Genomic DNA, 22,124 nt, shown 5'->3' with positions numbered 1-22,124 from the left:
GGATGCCATTAAACCCACCCCCCCCCATCTTAGCAGTAAAAACTCGCCTCAGGAGCCGAACCAAGATAATGGCTTTCCCATTACAAATACACCAATATTTGTAAGACCGCAAACTCGCCACAAACCTACAGGGGCTGGGGTAGGAATTACATTTTCACTCTTATTGGATACTATTTGAAGCGTGCTGTGAAAGATAACTTTTATTTCTTGCGCCCTGAAATCAGAAACCGGTTTCTGTGAAGGCAAGTCGACCAAGATGAATGTCAGATTTCTACTTTCTTTTTGTCAAAGCCCAATCACGTCCATCCACTGATGTCTTTTCGACTCTGTTCTATCTGTAAATGCATGGCTTTGGTTGTTGTATTTATTTATTTTCAACGGAGTAGACAGGAGAGAATGGAGGAGCTTGAAAACTGTGACAGAGGAGAGTGATTTTGTTAGCAGAGCAGCCATGCGGGATGAGATAAGTGACGGGGGCTGTGCTCGTGTGTGTACGTTGAGCAGTGAAGCATGTGTTGGCACAGCCAGTAGTCACTTTAAAAACGTGTGCGTCGCAAGGGCTACAAGCCAGGTCACCTTCCATCCATCGGAAGAGCCGAGCTGTGCAGGTAACATTCCCAGATGACTGCAGAGATGAGAGGGTTGTTTCTTAAATACGTTTCTGCATGGCATCCATTGCGGCAACAGTGGAAAAGTAGTCTAATTCCGCAGGGAAACTGTGGACTTGGCAACATTTGCGCAGCGGTCTGTCATACGGAAGTAAACACAGAGGACATAAAGTAAGCGATTATGCGTTTATTTATAGTGTGATCTGCTGCTGAATCCCGGCAAAATTATGTGCAGGCAATATAAAAAATAAAGACAAGGATGTGACAAAAGACAGCAGAGTTTTGAAGCTTTTATGATACGAGCCCTCATGTTTTGTTTGTATATAGAGTTGTCACTGTAAGTCTTATGAGTTCTGACACATTACACTTCCACTGATTACCTTTCGCTACTGTCTTGATAACTTTGGGTGTGTAAAATCTTTGGGGTTAAATATGACGTTAGTGGGTTTGCTTCAATCTACGAAGTTGAAAACAACCCGCTGGCAACAGTGGAAAAAGTAGCCCAATTCCACGGCGAAACTGCGGGTTTGGCAACACTTGCACAGCGCTCTGTCATACGGAAGTAAACACAGAGGACATAAAGTAAGCGATTATGCGTTTATTTATAGTGTGATCTGCTGCTGAATCCCGGCAAAATTATGTGCAGGCAATATAAAAAATAAAGACAAGGATGTGACAAAAGACAGCAGAGTTTTGAAGCTTTTATGATACGAGCCCTCATGTTTTGTTTGTATATAGAGTTGTCACTGTAAGTCTTATGAGTTCTGACACATTACACTTCCACTGATTACCTTTCGCTACTGTCTTGATAACTTTGGGTGTGTAAAATCTTTGAAGTGTCTCCCGTCAGCGCGGAATTATGACAAATGTCGATCTAGAGTGACGTAAAGGTCGCATGAAACCCGACATGACTGTTCACACTGCGGTCACATTGCAAAACATCTGACATGTATTGGATTTAGTACCACATATGGAAGTGGCATAAATCGGAATTGAAAAGATCAGATTCCATGCGGTTTGTGATGTTCACACTGCCATGAGAAAAACAGATCTGAGTCACATGTGAGCAAAAAAAATCGGATTTGGGCCACATTTGCCTGCAGTATGAACGTAGCCATATAATGAAGGACCCGAACTATCTGAACTATTTTATAAAAACACGTTTAAAACAATTCTGCTAATGCAGCAAGACAGAGTACACTTATATTCAATATACAATGCATGAAAAGTGTTATCTTTTGCAAAGATCTTTAGATATTCTCCATGGAAAATAAGTAAAGTTGGGGTTAGTAAGATTTTTTTTTAAGTTTTTGAAAGAAGTCTCTTATGATCACAAAGGCTGCATTTACCGTATTTGATCAAAAATACTGTAAAAACTGAAATATGGTGAAATATTATTACAACTTACAGGCTGTGAGTCAGAAGCGCCAAACTGTCCTTGCAAAGTTGAAACTGCCTCACTTTATTGAAACATTATGTCCTCTTTTAGAAGGCCAAACAAACTAGTTTCGCTTTCACAACGAAACACACAGCGGCTTGAGTGAGCGGCGCCCGGCGGATTCGACGAAGGAGGCTTGCAGCAACCACATGTGACAACCCCAGGTTGGACTCCGCTTCATCCACGGTGAAAGCCAATCCGGCGATTGACAGCGCGAAGTTGATGTATTTCCTCAGCGACCAGCACGGATCAGCTCTAGGCATGACGAAGTGGATATCGTCCTCTTTTGGAAGGCCAAACAAAGTAGTTTCGCTTTCACAACGAAACACACAGCGTCTCCACAACATGGCGGCGGCAACAATACTACAGCGAGAATTAAAGTTACGCCTTCTTTCTTTGCGTGAACATTTGGGCGGTGTTATGCAAATCTTCCCACACCGTGACGTAGACATGTGGGGGCATGTTTAAACGAGGCGTTTTAGGAGGGCGTGGACAAGTCTTAACTTTTATAAAGAATATCTCTTTGGATTTGAGACTTTAGTCTTTGCAACTTTACAGATCTTCTTTATGCACCAAGAGCTTGTAACACTCCAAAGAGAAAGGAAAAATTTAAATCGCATCATATGACCCCTTTAAAAGAATTGTTTTCTATTTTAAAATGTAATTTATTCCTATGAAAGCAAAGCTGAATTTAATGCAGTCATTGTAACATGATCCTTCAGAAATCTTTCTATATGCTGATTTTGTGCTCAAGTGTTCCTATTATTATCAATATTGAAAGCAATCGTGCTGCTTAGTATTTTTTGTGGAAACAATGACACATTTCTATCAGTATTCTTTAATGAATAGAAAGTTAAAAAGAAATCTATTTCATTGTTAACATTGGACTTCACAGTTCATTTTCACTGTGAGTGGTGGAAAAAAATGGAAGTTGGAGCCTGGAGAAGTGAAGCAAGCCGCTAAGAGCCAGAGTACTTTATTTTTTCATTATACAGGTGCATCTCAATAAATTAGAATGTCGTAAAATGCAGATGAGCTGAAGGCCACTGTCAAAGAAACCTGGGCTTCCATACCACCTCAGTGCCACAAACTGATCACCTCCATGCCATGCCGAGTTGAGGCAGTAATTAAAGCAAAAGGAGACTCTACCAAGTATTGAGTACATGTACAATAAATGAACATACTTTCCAGAATGCCAACAATTCACTAAAAATGTTTTTATGAAGTATTCTATTTTATGTTCTTATGAAGTATTCTAATTTGTTGAGATTGTGAATTGGTGGGTTTTTGTTAAATGTGAGCCAAAATCATCACAATTAAAAGAACCAAAGACTTAAACTACTTCAGTCTTGTGTGCATTGAATTTATTTAATACACGAGTTTCACAATTTGAGTTGAATTACTGAAATAAATGAACTTTTCCATGACATTCTAATTTATTGAGATGCACCTGTACACTTAAAATGGTAATTTAAATGTAACTATGATCTGATTATGCAATTTTAATGTAATTCTAACGAAATGCAGCTACCTTTTTTGTATCCTGATTACGTAACACCATATATTCTGTCACTCCACAAGCCTGGTCGACTGCCCTGCTCAAATGCTCCATGATTTATTCCAGCGAGTAATATGAAAAAATGAAATGAAGTGGCTGAGAGAAAATTAAAGACGGGGAGATTGAGAGAAGTAAAGACAGAGAAGCCCCAGTCTCTCCTTTAACTTATATAAGCACATAAACACTTGAGGCATGAAATGAACAATTGCATATTTTACAGAGGCAGAATTATGTAGATGAAGTGAAGGTAGAAGGAAGGGAAGCTTATCAGAGAGCGGCAGGGCTGCTCCCTCAGCTCGTCTCTGGGTGTGTGTGTTTATGGATCAGGAGTCATTCATAAAGCCCTAGCCGAGGTGTTTACGTGTGTTTACGTCTGTGTATATGGAGATGGAGGAAGCTGGGGCCCGGAGTGAGACTGAACCTCTACCTGAGGAGGGTGTAGCTTTCAACTGCCTCATCCCGTCGTTTAGTCTTCCTGCCAAGCTACTCGGTCCCCTATTTATCATTCCAGTAGCTTTGGCGTTTTGTTGCTTTCGGTCTTCACGCTGTGGAGAATTTGATTACCGTGGCGTTTAGGAGGAGGAGATGCAGACCCGAGCGTAATCGTCTTGTTTGTCTCGGCTGGTTTTTGGAAATGTGTGTGCTAACTAAGTGTTTCATATCCACCATAAGGTACAAGTACACTTTGATGTCTTCAGTTGGGAGAACGTTCTGTTGCGTTTGCGATGCAGTGACTTGGTTGTTCTGAAGCAAAGCTGTCCCATGTTCTGTCTACGCTGTCATCCGACTCTATGGGTGGTCCAATAAATTCCCTTCTTTGATCTGTTAAGCACAGGAGGGGAGCTTGCGCACAGAAAATGAGCGGTTGCATTTCCCTTCCCAACTGTCTCAACCTGCTCTTGTTTTCCCCTGAACCAATAATTACCATTGGGGCTTGCCAACACCCTCCCTCCCCAGTCTGTAGTTTCTCTGGAGAATAGGAGGAGAAGGGCGCATGTGTAAAGCACACTGATGTGTTAATCACATTTTGCAGTGTGTTCGGGTGGTGCCGTCTCGCTGTGAAGCAGTGTGCAGCGCTGCAGCGCTAACCATCAAGTCTTCCATCATGTATTGTAAAATGGCTACGGGAGCGACAGAAGCGAGCACACTTTCTGTGAGAGGAGAGAAAAGAGGGAGCAAGCAAAGCTATGCCTGGTTCACACTGACCCAACAAACTGCAAAACATTTTCTTAATCAGTATTTTTGTTTTGTGATGTAGTGAAATTTGAATATTCTTAAAACAAGATTGCATAAGAGAATGTCTTGAATGTTTATTTTTCCTAATTTATTTTTCTTACCCTGCTGGCTTTCTCTTTATCTCTCTCTCTCTTTTAAGCATAAATTTAACTAAATGTAAGAAGAACAACAAAAAAGTTTTGCCAGTGGGGAAGCTCTACAAAGCTCTATTCAGTGAAAACAAGTCTTAATGTTATAAGATGTGGTAAAATTTCAACAATATTACATGGGCAAACATGTCTATTATCTGTTGTCAATTGGATAGCAACCTTACTAAAATTAACCATGGTTTTATTGTAGCAAAAGTGTAGTAACCATGTTGTTTTGGCGTATTGATTACAATTTGTATAACAACCGATTTACTACAAATACCATGGTTAAACTATGCATAGTGTAGCAAAACCTTGGTGAATTTGTGGTTAACATGATTTAACTATAGTAACCATGTTTTGTTTTTTTTATTTGTTGTAAATCCATGGTTAATTTTTGTGAGGGAATGTATGAAGCTGAACTCACAGAGAACTCACTTTTAAACCAAGCAGTGGATCCACTTGATTAACAGAATCTGCATGGGAAAATATCTGTTCCTTTTCCTTTAACTATTTAAAAGACTGGATTTTGCTCGCAAAAACTTGCTGAAAAATGATAATTGTGATCACACCTTTTACACAATTTTGCTTCTGAATTCATCTTATTTTAATATTTAGATTTTAATTGGAAAGCAAGGCAGATATTTAGACAGGCAAGTGATTTCGTGAGTGAGCCAGGAAATCATTTACTCGGCTAATTCGCTCAAAAACACTGATTCATTCAGAGACGTAACAAGTGCCTGTCTTATGAGTGAATCATTCAACCAATCCATTCCTAAACACTGATTCATTCTGGAACTAAACAAGTCACTTTCTTTATGAATGAATCACTGAATTTGCTCCACTAATTCCTTCTGCTGTGCTTCATTTTGAACTATTTTTGTGGCCAAGCAAAAATAAGCTACTGGCAGTATGATGCCTAAAATGTAAGTCACTCAAAATTAACGTCTATTCTATTATTAACGTCTCAAAATTAATGTCTGGTCTATTGGCCAGAGTATCACCACAGCAACACCAGCACTCTTACTCATGTTATGTCTATTAATAGAATATTGGCAAACATAACTGTCATTTTCACAAATGCCATTTTGATGCAGTATGAACTAACATGGGAGACTGACTCCTACATATGGAGTTCAGAGAGCTTCATGAATGAAAGGAGAGAAGCAATGGTAGCAGCTCTTTGAGGGTCACACCTGGGAGAAGCGGTACAAATGATGTGGTCACTCCATTAGTGGTTACCTTACACAGATCTGGTGTAAATGTAGAGGATCGATAACCTACAGTCTGGCTGACAAAAGCAGAGAAATGCATTTAAAGACGGAAACTAGCAGAGAGCTGTGTTATGTTATCATATTCAAGCTTCTAAAAATACACCAGTGCTGAGAGGACAGCTTTCCACACAGCGTCAAACAGAGCTTACTTTAGCGATCTGCAGTGTGGTGGAAATACAGGTCTGAGATAATGGCATTGATATGCAGTTGGGATGAGAGAGCGCTGCATGCTGGCTCTATATGCAGTCTCTGCTGTGATGGGAAGGTCTATAATGAACGTGTGTGTTTGTGTACGTGTGCGCATTGATCAGTTGCGAAGCTGTTCTGGCACGTATGGACTGTATGCCATATTGCATCCATGCTGGAGAGCTTCAGCAGAGAGGGTAGAGCTCTGAGTACTGAGATTCTGAGCTTTCCTCCCTGCTGTTATTCAATATCAGCACAGACCCATGTATCCACATTCACGGTCTGACGATAACATCAAATTACACTCATCCAGCACTGAGCTCTGACTGAGTTTACAAAGAACACCTCTCTCACAATCTCTCCCTCTGTCCGTGGGAATCTTGACAGTCTGTATACCTCCTGTTTTTCTTTTAGGAACAGTTCAGCCAAAAACAGAAATTTTGTCATTTTCTCAACCTTGTGTCATTCCAAACCTGAATGACTGACTGACTTCTATTGGACACAAATTGAGTTTTTTTGTTTAAGAATATCATTGGCTTTCTTTTCCATAATTAAATTATGTTCAATTTTGTTTGCATGTACTTAATTACTGAATTGCGCCAAAAGAGTTTCTGGAAATTACTTCTTCAATGGCAGTGCAGCACCTCTACTGATTCTGCTTGTACAGCACAAAATGGAAGACTCTTACGAGCCAATTTTTTTGGAGAATCAGAAACATGCAGCATAACCAGTAGGCCTATAGCCCAAATTCCAAATAAATTACTCTTATAAGCCAGGTCTTTTTTTTAGTGAATCAAAAACATGCAGCTTAAAGGGATAGTTCACCCAAAAATGAAAATGTGATGTTTATCTGCTTTACCCCCAGGGCATCCAAGATGTAGGTGACTTTGTTTCTTCAGTAGAACACAAACGAAGATTTGATGTGTAAAGACATGAAACGATTGGTCTGTGCAAGAAACTAAACAGTATTTATATCGTTTTTTTATCTCTGATTTACTGCCATGTCCGAACTGTTCTGAGCGTGCTCGCGTCTTCTTCTTCAGCCGGCGCGTGATGCGTCTTCTTCTTCTTCTTGCTTTACAGCAGATCGCAGACTTATAAGTGCATTACCGCCACCTATCTCTCAAATGGACCATTGACACTCTAGCTACAATCTCAATTAGTGTCAAGGGTCCATTTGAGAGATAGGTGGCGGTAATGCACTTATAAGTCTGCGATCTGCCGTAAAGCAAGAAGAAGAAATCAGAGGTAAAAAATGATATATATACTGTTCAGTTTCTAGCATAGACCGATCGTTTCGTGTCTTTACACATCAATGTATCATCATGAGCCGCAGGGTTCAAAATTTTTTTTTTTTGGTGTATGTTTTTTTGACTCTGAAAGCCGTGATTCCTATTCACTTTCATTATATGACTGACAGACTGCAACGGTTTGAGTAAAAAATCTTCGTTTGTGTTCTACTGAAGAAACAAAGTCACCTACATCTTGGATGCCCTGGGGGTAAGCAGATAAACATCAAATTTTCATTTTTGGGTGAACTATCCCTTTAACCAGTGTAGTCCAATTCCTGAGCGAATGACTCAAAGTTGGTTCTTTTTAGTGAATCAAAATTATACTGGGCAACCAGTGAAGTCCAATTTCCCAAATAAATGCGTTTTACAAGCAGGTTCTTTTTAGTGAATCAAAAGCATACAGCACAACCAAGTGTGGTCCAAATTCTGAACATATGACCTTGAGTCACTTCTTTTAGTGATTTAAAACCATGCAGTGCAACCAGTATAGTCCAATTCCTGAATGAAGAATTCTGAATTGGTTATTTTTAGTCAATTAAAAACATACAGAGCACCCAGTATAATTCAATTCCCAAATAAATTAATTGTACATGCAGGTTCTTTTTAGTGAATCACAAGCATACAGCGTAACCAGTGCAGTTTAATTCCTGAATGAATGACCTTGAGTTGGTTCTTTGTAATGAATCAAAAACATACAGCACAGTCAGTATAATCCGATTCCTGAAATAATGACTCTATGAGTCATGACTGATAACTAAAGATTCACCTTATGTTTTTAGTTAATATAATTTTATTAATATATAGTCAGGCCAATCATTGGATAGCAGTTATGCCACTTCTAAAAAATAAGTACATGGACGATGAGTTTTTTATTATTATTTATTTTCATTCGAACTGTTCCTTTAACATCTATCTTTCTCTTGCACTCTCTCTCTCTTTCTCTCTCCTGATTGATCCTCTCTGTTACTCAGTTCAGCGTGTTTCTGTTCCACTTTTGCCTCTCTCTGATGCTCTTTTTTTTCTGCTGATCTCTCCATCTCCCCACCTCTGTGTTTCTCGATGTATGTTTATAACCACGTCTCACTCCCCATCTCCCCCCCTCTCTCTCTCTCTCTCTCTCTCTCTCTCTCTCTCACATTCGCTAATGGGGTGCTCTGAGGTCTTGTGTGCAAGGAATTGGCAGAACACTGGGACATATGGCAGGGACTGAGTGAGAGGGTTGGCTGCTGGTTTGATGCTCCAGAGAGGTAGCTGGCTCTGACAGGTCGGACAGGTCCCAACGCATGGAGGAGGACTTTCCAAAATAAAAGTGCCCGCATGGGTTTCTCGAGAAGAGCTGTGAAATAAATAACGTTAGTGGAAGAATCTGTTTTCTCTCATCTCCTTGACTGGTTTCCAGATGCCGTATGAACTGAATCTTCTCTGTGAAATTGAGATGAGATCTGAGGATTTTACGTCACTCAACCACGGGCTTCTCGATTTAATGTGGTGTCCTAGAAAATGCCAGCGTTTAAAAATGCTGAGCCTCCACACCTGCAAGAGAGAGATAGATAGAGAAAAGGGAGTTCAAAAGTTGAGACAGATTCGTTAGGAGAGGAAGAGATGCCTGTAGGATGGCGGGCTGTGTGTCTGTGTGACGCCGGTTTGTCTCCTCGCATTTGCATATGAAAGGCTGTAATGAGGTGCTGTGGAGGTGGATAGAGCGGTTTTGAAGTGAGTTGTGTGTGACTTCGCGCTGCATGTTCCACAGATTCACGGCTATTTTTTGAGAGATATGTGTTTGGAGCATTTAGCTAAAGTTGTCTGGTCAAAGCTGAATATAGGAAGACATTTAATAGTGCCATTTCTCGGAATGATAATCGGACTCCTTGTTCACGAACACTGCAGCTATGAAACTTGGATTTTTTTTCCCAGTGAATCGCAGATGAGCTAATGCATTTTCAACCTCCAAAAAAGCACCCAGCCTTGCTGTTTTTGAATGAAACACATTATGAATGATGTTTATGGGAGATCAATTTGCCAAAATTGATTTTGCATTTCATGTTTTAAGGTGGAAAAGTGTCGTATTTGCATGTACCATTTTGTAAAAGATTGCTTTCAGTCTCATCAATACTGAATCATTAGAATGATATTCCAAAACCTCCAATTTTATTTTTTACCAGATATGAGCTCTTATCTCAAACTCAAATATAATTTCTCTCCCTAAAATGGAAATGCTGCCATTTGGAGACATTGTAATTTCAGATTGAATGGCATCCACAGTATAGCTGCCTCGACATCCGAAATAATGAGCCAGCCAGTCTTTTGTGCTTTTTGTGTCTTTCGCCGTCTGATCCCATTCACTGGCGGATTTATGATGTGGGGAATAATCAATCAAACAATAAATCAATATTCAACAAAACACATCTGTGGCCAGTCGAGTGTGAAACGCTCCTCCGTAGTGCTGGCTCAGAATAGCTTGACGGGTTTCGGCTGCGCTCTGAGATGGAGAAATTTTGATAACTGGCCTTATCAAGGTCGGAGCGGCTGAGTAGACTGAATAAACTTGTCACACGTAATATAGCGCTCTGTCTGAACGTTGGGGGGAAAAAACATCACGCAAGGAAATTAATTGGAATTATGGACGTAATGGTTCCTTGCTATCCTACAATATGTATTTATATTATGTCAGTTGATGCAGTGAATGTACTTGAGGCACTTCTTAGTAGCTGAAAGAGCTCACTGGCAGTGTAACTAGACCTCAGAGTCAGTTTAATGGTATCGTTGCTGTCCACGGTCCATAGCCCCCGGTATATATTTAGCTTGGGTAATTGCGGTGTTATTATCTTCTGTTGTTGTCACTCCTGTTGTTTTTCTTGCCGTTGTTAGATTGAGACTCGGCTGCGGCTTTGGAGCTGTTCTCATTAACTCACTGTGCTATCATCTCCAGTGGCAAAACAAGCCTCCTGAGTGAGTGTACTGCTCACTGGGAGCCACTTAGACCTCTCCTCTCCTTTACTCTTATAGCCCCTATACATACTGGATGTGCAGTGATATACATTTGGTTTACATACTCCTCTTGTAGGATTTGGTTTGAAACAATTTTCACTCAGAAATTGCTAGTAAGTTTCATAAATAATTACCAAAAAAGTAACACAATTAAACATGACATTTTGAAATATTGCTGAAATACTATTTTCTTGTAAAACGTACTTCAATAATCTGTAAATAAACTTTGAAAAATCATTTTACAGTGTACGTCTTGCATAATCTGTTAGATGTTTTAATGGTTTAATAATACATTTTTTTTAGTATTGCCCTGAATAAACCACAGAAAATATATTTATTTAATATAAATGTCAATGTTTTTGAAAGAAGTTTCTAGTGCTCACAAAGGCCACATTAATTTGATCAAACATGCATTAAAACAGTAATACTGTAAAATATTATTGCAATTTAAAATAACTGTATTCTATTTTTAATATATTTTAAAATGTCATTTATTCCTGTAATGGAAAAAGCTGAATTTTCAACAAACTTCAGTATCAACATGATTTGTATCAACATGCTGCTTAATATCTTTTTCTTTTTTTTTTTTTTGGAAACCATACTTTTTTCTTTTACGAATGGAAAGTTTAAAAGAATTACAATTTATTTTTAATAAAAATAGTTTTGAATATAAAATATCATAAATGTATTTACTGTCACTTTTCATCTATTTAATGCAGTCTTATTCATTGCTGAATAAAAATATGAATTTATCAAAGAAAATTAACTATATATATGCTGTATATACATTTAATGTATATTATTACATTTATATTATGTTCAAAAGTTTACATAATGGTTTAATTATGGCAGTACTAAATATAGTAAACAAACACAATTAGAAACATCTTGCGAAGGGTACATAAATATATACGCAGAACTGTATATCTAATGTATATCTTATGGCACACTGAGTCTTTGTCAACAGATTACATTTAATCCTGTGAAGGTGAGGTGAGTGTCACACAATTAACATACAAACCACACACACACACACACTGAGTGCAAATTGTTTGGGGATGTTCTGCACCTACTATGAATTAGATTGGAGGACAATATTTTGCTCAAATTTTAAGGCTTGAGGCTCAGGGAAAGAAGGTGTGAAAAATGGATGGAGGCGAAGTAACGGCTGGTGCTAAATGATAGGAAGAGTGAATGTGTTATGGAAAAGAGAGAAGGAAATGTGTGAATACACATGCATGTAATATGAGCTTACTTAATTGCTTCTGCTTCTCCCCAGAATGCATTGCAACTTCAATATTTCCAAGAGATTTGAAGGGAGTTTCCTCACAGCATTACAACAATGCAGCAAGGTTTTTATTTAGAAAAAGATCACATTCTTTTATGAAGGTCAGAGCAAAAATGTTTCAAAATTAGTTTAGCCAAAAATGAATGAATGTCATTCCAAACCAATGTGACTTTCTTTTGTGCATGGAAGACAAAAGACAATATTTAGCAGAATGAACAAGCTTCTTATATTTTCTATACAATGAAGAAAAAAAAATGGTGCAACAGTTTTCCTTCAGAAATTATTACAAAAAAATGGCAAGAAACTCATTGAATTAAACGTGACATTTGGAAAGACTGAAAGAGAAAGAGATTTTAAAACCACAAACAGTTAGGCTATAGAATGTTGTGTAGAGATGTGTGATTTAATACTGTGGTCCAGTTAGAAATCATTATTAAATAAAAAAAACATGATAGCTTGTGTTTAACAGTATGCTGTTACCCTCACCCCCTTCCCAAGCAGATAAAATACAAGTGGCTAAGCTATTACTTGAATGGGTTTGTAAGTAATCTTGATCTAGTGGGCTAGCTTGAAGAAGTGTATCTTCCCACTAGATTTATCTGTGCCCAGAGCCTCAGTCTCCCTTTCAGCCCCACTGTCGTTTATCTCCGCTCTTGTATTCCCTACAGCGCGAACGGGGCCATGGTGGTAAAGCTATATGTGATTCGCCATAACATACCTCTGGAGAGCCTATAAAGGACGTTGGCTGAAACACAAAGAGAGGAAGAATCAAAGCATAGATAAAATGAATGCACAAGCTAGCTGTGGCCACGGAGGTACATGGATGACAGGTGTATCATTTACACTTTAGTCAATGACAGTGCAGTATTTCTCTACAGATTACGAATTCACATAAGTCTGTGGGCTAGTGCTGAAATTGCTTTACTTTTTCTTACATATTAATTTCCCATAACTGTGAGCGAACTTGCACCGTATGAAAAATCAATGTTGACAGCTTTGACAGTTTATCTGGTGCTTAGTCCCTGTTCAGTCTGACACCAAACATTCGCTGATAGTTAAAAATCACCCTACTGTCAGAGAAGCTGCTGTGATTTTCTTTTCTTAACTAGACACATTCAGATTTTATTTTGCAGTGTCATTTTGGTGTAGTTTTATAAGGACATATTAAAAGCCCCAAATTAATTAGTTTTATGCTCAGCGTCAATTATTAATGCTGACTGTTTTGTGAAGCATTATTGGCTTTATTGCTGCCGAGACCCCTGGAGATTGTGCCATTGTATAATGTGATTACAAAATAATTTTTTTACTATGCCCATTTAAAAAAAAAAAAAAAATGCTCAGGCTCAGATAGAATAAGATACGGGTATGTCAAAATGAGTTTGAGATGTCTGTTGTTGAATAGAAAAATATATTAATTCATTACCACCCCTGCATGTCTGCAAATTAGACTAATTCTGTCATATTGCGTTTATCACGTGCAGCACAATACAGTTGACACTATTGTCAGATACCCTTACTGGGGAGTCATTAATAAATAGCTTTCGTAAATGTCTTCTTTGAAACGGTGATGGGGAATCATACAGGAAACCGTAGTACAGCTTGTCTTCCTGTAGCATGGGAGTTCTCAATGCTTGACTGGCTGTGTTTGGCGTTCACAGGCTGTCGCCTGTAGCAGCTTTGAGGTAACAAGCCCACAGACGTGCTGCCCCCAACGTTCCTGTCTAAATTTAAGCTGATGAAGAGATAATTGCTCAGTCAGCAGCATACAAGGCATCACTCCACAAGTGCGAACAGAAGCTAAAGCGGTGGTTCTCAACTGGTTTAGTTCTCAGATTTAACTGTGGACATCACGTGGAGACCCTATACAGTAATAGTAGAAAATGTGCGTCACCGTTCAAAAGTTTGGCTGTTTGGCATGACTGTTTTCAACATTGACAATAATAAGAAATGTGTCTTGAGCACCAAATCAGCACATTAGACTGATTTCTGAAGGATCAAGTGATACTGAAGACTGGTGTAATGGCTAGAGAAAAATCAGCCTTGCTATCACAGTAATAAATTCAATTTAAAGTGTATTCAATTAGAAAATATATTAAATATATTGCACAATATTACTGTTTTTTTCTGTATTTTTAAATGCAGCTGAGCATATAATACTTTTTTTTAAACACAAATTACTACCAACCCCAAACTTTTGAATGGTAGTGTACAATTAAGATTGTATTTTTTTAAATCCTTAACATCAAATGTATCATGAAATGTATTAATATAGACATCAACACATTTAAAATTATTAAATGACACCACCTGAATGGGAAAAGTGATCATTTTCATGTTGTACTATAAACAGCAGAATGCTGCTTAAAAATATGGCAGAATGTGCCTAACTCCAGATTAGTAGAGCAGCAGCAAGGGGGTGAGACAGTGATATCACAACTGCTATGCATCTTCAAATGCAATGTCATAGGTTGATAGACAAATTATACAGCATTTGATGTCATGGATTGTTCTTTGAGCCTTCAAAGAAAAGGACCTACCTTAGAATTTTGTGTAGCACATTTGGGCACAGATTGTTTGGCGAATGTCAAAGCAAGACAAAAAGGCTGTTATTGAAAGATGGGGTAGTGCCAGTTATATTGGACCTGTCAGCTCATACACAAGCAATGTTGCCCATTTCACATTCAAAAAGTCTAACCAATCATAGCAAGCATTCAATACATATTTTCTTAAAGGCGCAGTATCAAAAACATCCAGTTTAATCCTATATGGAAGAGAAAGGATGGAAATTATATTATACTAAATTACAGCAAAGAAAATTGACTGAAGTGAAAATGTACTACAGGTACATTACAGGAAAAAAAGGTACAGAACATATGTGACCCTGGACCACAAAACCAATCATAAGGGTCAAAGCTGAATAAATAAGCTTTCCATTGATGTATGGTTTGTTAGGATAGGACAATATTTGGCTGAGATACAACTATTTGAAAATCTGGAATCTGAGGGTGCAAAAAAATTCTAAATATTGAGAAAATCTCCTTTAAATTTGTCCAAATGAAGTTCTTAGCAATGCATATTACTAAACAATAATTAAGTTTTAATATATTTACAGTAGGAAATTTACAAAATATCTTCATGGAACATGATCTTTACTTAATATCCTAATGATTTTTGGCATAAAAGAATAATCAATCATTTTGACCCATACGATGTTTTTTTTGGGCTATTGCTACAAATAAACCCCAGCGACTTAAGACTGGTTTTGTGGTCCAGGGTCACATGTAGGTTCCACCAAGTGTAAATGGCAACAAATAACATCTTGTTTGCATTTAGTTCAAATGGAAGTAATGTGCTGTTTGTACGAAGGGTAAATTGCCTCAGCAGTGGAGGTTAGATAAATAGCCTTTACCAAGGTTGGTGTAAATAGACACTGCCAAAAAGAAATGATAACAACAGGTAGGATATGGCTTTTTAAAGCACAAACAGAAAATACATATGATGTCAGGCAGAAATCAGAGCAAATTGCTATGTGCTATTGAGTGAAGAGGTGATTGGAGGTCACTTTTATCCAACAGATAGTCTAATGCTGTATTTAAATGAGCTTTCCTGGTTATTTACTTTTGAAGATGAAGATTTGATTTCCTGTAAGAGTATTTGCAGAGATCAAATCTGATGAGAGATGGGACAGGGAAGTCACAACAGAGACCGATGGCGACGAAAGACTCATAAAGCACTCTGTTACTGGCATCGAAATGGGGATTTGAAGGCCATTTTGGAGTTATTCTGGGCATCCAATATATATACCAGTGTGAAACGGTGTGTGTATGGCCCAATGTGTGTGTGTTGGTGCAAAAGCCAGTTTGTGTGTGCTGGTGCGACTCTGTGGGCGCCTTCCTGCACTGAGTCACATTATAGCTGACTCAGTGGTATGTAGAGGAGGTGGAAGAGAGCCAGATACAGCACCACCCTTTGGCTCTTTGTGCACAAACACACACACACACACACACTTCATCAGCCGAGGCAAAAAGCTTATTTAAGTCGCAGTGGACACAGGAAGGGTGATGAAGGATGGAGAAAGAGATGGAGTAAATGAGCCTTGTTGATATATCCAGGGTTTATCTTAAGAATATTCCAGATAATTCCAGAGTAAATGAGATGGTCTTATGGTGTGTTAGGTTAATTGTGTTGCAGATTCCTTGATTTATGGTAATTTGGTTCAGTCTTGCTGTAAATTGCCTGTTAAAGTCATTAGTATTCCTGATGAGAAGTAGACTCAGATCTGCTCTGTAATAATGTAATTGTATTTACCGGTAAGAAGGTAGCTGTGGAGATAGGGTTTCACACTTTATTAATGGGCGCCTCTTCAGTTAATATTTTAACCAAGTTCCCAAAATACACTCGGATCTGGGTGACAGTCGGAGTTGTTTGCGCAAATGGGAAGAGGAGTGAGAGTGTGCGCGCCTGGGTTCTGTGCCAGGACGCTTACAGTAATGGGTCTCGCTGACTGATTTGGTAATTATGTCCTGATATGTGTGGCTGCTTTATTTATGGTCACCATTATCAAGGACCTTGGTTCTCATTTATGAGCAAGATGGCTCTGACCTCAATCTCGTAGGTGTGTGTGTGTGTACTGACAGCAACCAATCACTCTCAGATTGACTGTGGTGAGTTTCCACTACGTTTGACCCCTTCAGTATGACTTCAGATTGACTTTTGGCTTTGTATAGGTAGGTCATTTGAAATTAGCAAGTCTTGTGTCCAGTAAGTGTGGGAGCAGATAGATGACGGTAAGTGATCTGCTCTGTATTACTATGTGATGGACGGCTACAGGGTCAATGACATATAAGATAAAGTAAAGGTGCTTTAATGTTGGATTCATATGGTTTTGAAAACTTTTATACCATTTTCAAGAAAGGTTTCAATTTTAATGACTCTAAAAATGTCATAATTTAATAAAGTAAGAAGAATTAGCATATTTTGCTTAAATCTTGAATACAGGTGTGAATATTTTTACATGTATTTTTCTACAAATTGTTACTTTTTTTAAATGTCATGAATTATTATTTCATAAGTATCATAAATACCATGCTTTTGGGAAGCCACATGCACGTGGCATTTTACAACATTGCTTTGTAATGAAAAGTTCAAATTATCTGATATTTAAAGAGACGTATTGATCTTGACACAGTCATGAGGGTCGGCAGGTGTCCTTTCTATGATGTAATTTCCTTTTTTTTCTTGCATGTTGGTTGGAGAACATTACTGTTTATTTGACAGACAAATGGTTTTCATTTATATGCAGTAATAATCTTTTAGACATAGCAATAAAGGATTATGACAAACAAAGTTTTTAATAAATAATAGCTACATTGCATCACCTTGATGTCTTTATGCCCAAAAAGTATCAAATTTTGTTTCAGAAATTAAAAATGTGTCCTAGGTTTGATTCTTCATTGTATTCATGAATTGCATTTTTATTGTTTTTGAATAAATCAATATATGGGTCAAAAAATCATGTCATTGACCCCTATTTTGCTCATCTTTCCAATTAAACTTTTATATTGCTCTGTAGGGCTGTGCGATATTGAAGAAAAATGCGATATGCGATAACTCATTAAATAATGCGATATTCGATATGCGATACGATAATGCTTAAAGTGCCACATGCTCAGATGAAACAGTTTTACTCAGCTGTTGCTGAGTCAGTTCTGTGAACTTCTATAACTATCTTGTGTCATATATATATGGTTATTTGTATGTATGTGTGTATGTACGCACACTTAAGTGGTGAATAAAGCTCATTCTGATTCTGATTCTAATATAACTAGCATACATTTTTCACTTTTTGTGGAAGAAAGCACCCCTACAACAACTTCTGAAAGTGAACGTTAGTGTTTTACTCGAGCATTACATAAAAATGTCATTTTAACATTAGTGTAATCATTTTAACATGAGTTTAGGAACTAATTAATAAAAAGAAAAAATACAACACTGCTTAGTATTTACTCTATGAATTCAATATGCACTGATTCTTATTTAAGCTACAAAAGTTATTTAGGTAAGAGCAGTGAGTGATTTTCTCTTTGTCTTTTGTTCATGGCCCAAATATTGCAAGCCGTAGCGATATGCATATTGCGATATGTACATTTGCGATATTTCGATAATTTCGATATATTGCACAGCCCTATTGCACTGTGTTGGTATTAATGCATCTCTTATAATGCAAAACATTGGTATGCTCCCAGCTTACCTGCTTTGTTTCTCCATTTTCTTGCAGAGAGAGAAGAGTACGTGGCCACTTTCAAGGGTTCAGAGTATTTCTGTTACGACCTGTCCCCGAACCCCATTCAGAGCAGTAGCGATGAGATTACGCTCTCCTTCAAGACCCTGCAGCGCAATGGACTGATGCTCCACACCGGAAAATCTGCAGACTACGTCAACCTGGCGCTGAAGAATGGTGCCGTCTCGCTGGTCATCAACCTGGGCTCTGGGGCCTTCGAGGCCCTGGTGGAGCCTGTCAATGGAAAATTTAATGACAATGCCTGGCATGATGTGAAGGTTACCAGGAACCTTCGTCAGGTAACCGCGCAGAAAAGGCAAAGGTCGAGATTGGATACATTCAGTTTCCGATTGGTCTCATCAAACTAACCCTCGGACTAGATTTAACCGTATTTAACCATTTTAATCAATTCCAGGGTCAGAAATTAACAATATTTGCCCTCTGGAGTTGATTCCCAGGGGCATTTTTTACCTTTGTAGGGGCAATTTTTATATTTACCTAATCAAATGTATCTGTGCTTAAATTTAACCAGTTGCTTCAATCAGTTACAATACTATAGACTGGTACTAATAAAGCATGACTGTTTAATGCTGCTCATGTACATGCAATTACACAAAAATTGCATAGTAGTGGCTTATACATTAAAACTAATTACAAGATGAAGCTGCAATATCATGATAAAATCATTATTGTTGATTATTGCTCTGTAATAATGATTATTAATGTTGATTAATAGAAAGCTTTTGCTGGAATATAATCACTGAAGCTATCTACACTGCTAATTCAATCTCTTACTTGCATCGTTTCTGCACTTTGTTGTTTATGATGATGAGAGAATTCGCGAATGCAGATTCAGAATGCTGTCAGTGAGCGTGCATACCGAACAATTCTAGCGTTCTCTGCGATGACGAATCCAAACACCTCTGATTGGACATTGCATTTGTAAACTCAACAGAAATGTGTGTGATTGGTTGTAATGCTCAATTCTGCAAACAATGCATAAAAAGAAATCGAATGCAAATTGAGCAAATTTGCCGTAAATGAAAACACTTTATATTCATTTCACTTTAAGCTTGACAGATGTAATAGATCTTGATTAATGTTAATTTCCGACCCTGATCGAGACATACACCCATTTAAAATAGTTCAGGTTTTCAAGTTATGTATTTGAAAGTTGCTTAAATATGAGACTAAAAGAGAAAGTTCTTGTAATTTGGTCCGCTTTTATCATTTTAAATTAGCACTAGCACTCATTTATGTAGCATAGAGCAGAGCTGATGTAAAAAAGACGCTCCCGATATTGAAGTATTTATTAAGCAGCCATGAATTCAGCTTTCAGAGATGAGTGAACGTACCTTTAACCCCGTTCCCCTTGACTAATATTTAAATTCATCCTCAGTCGCTATGGCATCCATATTTTACTGTCACTATTTGATAGCGCCACCTATCACTACATTACACGAGTACGTCACCTGTCAGCGCAGAACGCGTTTGAAGTGTCAAGACTCGGAAAAGATCCTAGACGTGTGGCACGAAGTTGGATAGGACAGGCAGTAAACATAAAAAGCTCTGTGGTGCGTTCTGTCACCAGTAAAGTTAGCGGAGCGCCAGGAATAGGAAGAGACAGTGTTTGGAACAGAGTAGACTAGATTCGTCCCAGAGGAACTCCACGGTGCAGATCTCGTCTGCTTCTCCTTTCCTTCTCTTCTTTTGCCCTTTTTAAATGTTTACTAACCTGCTTTTGGGGAAAGAAACTAACCTTTCATCCATGGAATGTGTCATTTACTAACCTGTTACCTCTTACTAACGTGCAACGCTGATGTACTAACCTTGGCAAGAGACCATCGTTTTTGATTGAGGAACGGTGTTCTGTTCACAGTTTTTTAATTTCCTTTCTCCCCCCTTTTCCACAAAGCACTCAGGCATTGGACACGCTATGGTAAACAAACTACATTGTTCGGTAGATATCATTCTAATTGTTTCTTAGTTTGGGTTTGCCGTGTGTCTATTTTCCTTTTTTTGAATCGTAGACATCAATACTAAACAAAAAAAGGGGGAAAATGCGGTTGGTACTCTTTACGCTTACTTCCCCTGCCCTGCCCAAATTCCCCTTTTCTTTTTCTTCTCATTAGTTGGGTTTCCTCAGCTCTTTATGTCCCGTCCATCTTCTCTTTTTGTTTTTCCTCTTAGGTTATCTTGCATCTTTGCCTTCGTTGGGTTCTTTTGCATAAGGTTTTGCTCACCGATCGGTCTCGGCTGGCTGGCTCTGAGTTTTTTCATTGGTCCAGCTAGCATTGAGGCCCGTTGTTCAGCATGGTGTGCATCCTGGCCACCCTGTGTACTAACACCTCTGCTCCATCAGTACATTCGAGGCTGGCATGGGTGGCCGGTCATCTCGTCTGTTGTCGTTTTTGCTTTCTTTCTTCATGTGAACACGCTTATGCATGCCGACACTTCTGCTGTGATTGGTCTCATGAGCTGTCGTGTTTGTGTCCTTCTCCCTCCCCTTCTCTCTTTACTGATTCCTGTGCAGTCTAATCTGTGAGAAGAATTGTTCTGTCTAACCAACCATTGTTTGCATGTGGAGAGGGAGGGATAATGAAGCATGCATCCATTCAACCAGATCTGTGAGAGATGTGCCTCTAATTGCCTGTTCTTTCATTTCTAACCTCTTAGCACGCCGTGTTCTTTGTTTTACCTCATATAAAAACATTGAAAACTGCTTAAACTACTCACACGCACTGGATTCAAGCGATACTAACTCTCAGAAACACACATACTACTAACACCATTTTTGTGTCTGCTGATTTACTTTTTGTGCTCTATTAATGGCACCACTAACATTGAGCCTTGGCTAATGTGCCGCAGACTTCCTCAGCTCAGACTTACTAGAAGTTCATACCAAATACGTAAATCTAGAAAGACCAAAAAAAAAAAAAAGTTAACAATAAATAAATAAGAATTCCTGAAACAGACATGAAAATGGGTTCACATTAAATCAATAAAAAGAGAAAATATATAAATAAATCTATAAATAAGAAGCATTAAAGGCAAAATCAAAACAAAGCCAAGCATCCAAATCCTTACGAGGGGGACCAAAGCCCTGTAACGGTATTCAAGTTATATGTGAGTATAGCGTGTCCTTTCCCTGTGCTTTGTTGTCTAGGTTACAATATCCGTGGATGGAATTCTGACCACCACTGGATATACACAAGAGGACTACACCATGCTAGGCTCGGATGACTTTTTCTATGTCGGGGGTAGTCCTAGCACTGCCGATCTGCCCGGATCCCCCGTTAGCAACAACTTTATGGGATGCCTGAAAGAGGTAAGTGCTCTGAAAATTGCTTCTTGAAAAAAATCATTCCATCCAGAAATCTTCCAGTAATTTAATCACCTTCTGTTGCTACTGTATTACATGTATTCATTTACTTTTTGAATCGTAGAACGATACGACCTTGCAGCTAATTCACTAAATTGATTCGCAATGTACTGATTTGAGGTATATTTAACTAGTTTCTTTTTATTGAAAAAATCCTCTAAAAATATTATTTTATTTTTGGAATAAAAAAGAGAGATACGACCTTGCAGCTAATATGCCCATATGTGTGTCGGAATTCAAAATAGTAAATGAATGTGTGTGTGTGTGTGTGTGTGTGTGTGTGCGCGCGCATGTGTGTTGCGTGTATATATATATATATATATTTATATAAGGCATGGGCCGGTATGAGATTTTGACGGTATGATAACCTTAAGTAAAAAAAAATATCACGGTTTCACGGTATCACGGTATTGTCGTTACAGCTCTAAAATGTGTTATTTTTAAATGACTGGGTAAAAAAAAATTT

The 22,124-nt window shown here is 38.3% G+C and overlaps 1 protein-coding gene across 8 annotated transcripts in view; it reads left to right on the top strand.

Moving 5' to 3' along the window:
* Positions 1 to 22,124, top strand: part of nrxn1a (neurexin 1a) — a 200,157-nt gene that overhangs the window by 56,479 nt on the left and 121,554 nt on the right. For 7 of the 8 annotated variants that reach the window (XM_016564497.1, XM_016564501.1, XM_016564499.1 and 4 more), the window contains 3 exons: positions 18,274 to 18,575; positions 20,192 to 20,215; positions 21,443 to 21,604. In XM_016564497.1, the coding sequence (XP_016419983.1) occupies positions 18,274 to 18,575; positions 20,192 to 20,215; positions 21,443 to 21,604 (488 nt within the window). The remainder of the gene's footprint in view (positions 1 to 18,273; positions 18,576 to 20,191; positions 20,216 to 21,442; positions 21,605 to 22,124) is intronic. The other variant, XM_016564498.1, reaches the window with a different exon arrangement.

The sequence above is a fragment of the Sinocyclocheilus rhinocerous genome, unplaced genomic scaffold (assembly GCF_001515625.1).
Source record: "Sinocyclocheilus rhinocerous isolate Xijiao unplaced genomic scaffold, SAMN03320098_v1.1 scaffold650, whole genome shotgun sequence".
In the NCBI taxonomy this organism is placed as follows: domain Eukaryota; kingdom Metazoa; phylum Chordata; class Actinopteri; order Cypriniformes; family Cyprinidae; genus Sinocyclocheilus; species Sinocyclocheilus rhinocerous.
This window is presented reverse-complemented; position numbering and strand designations above follow the sequence as displayed.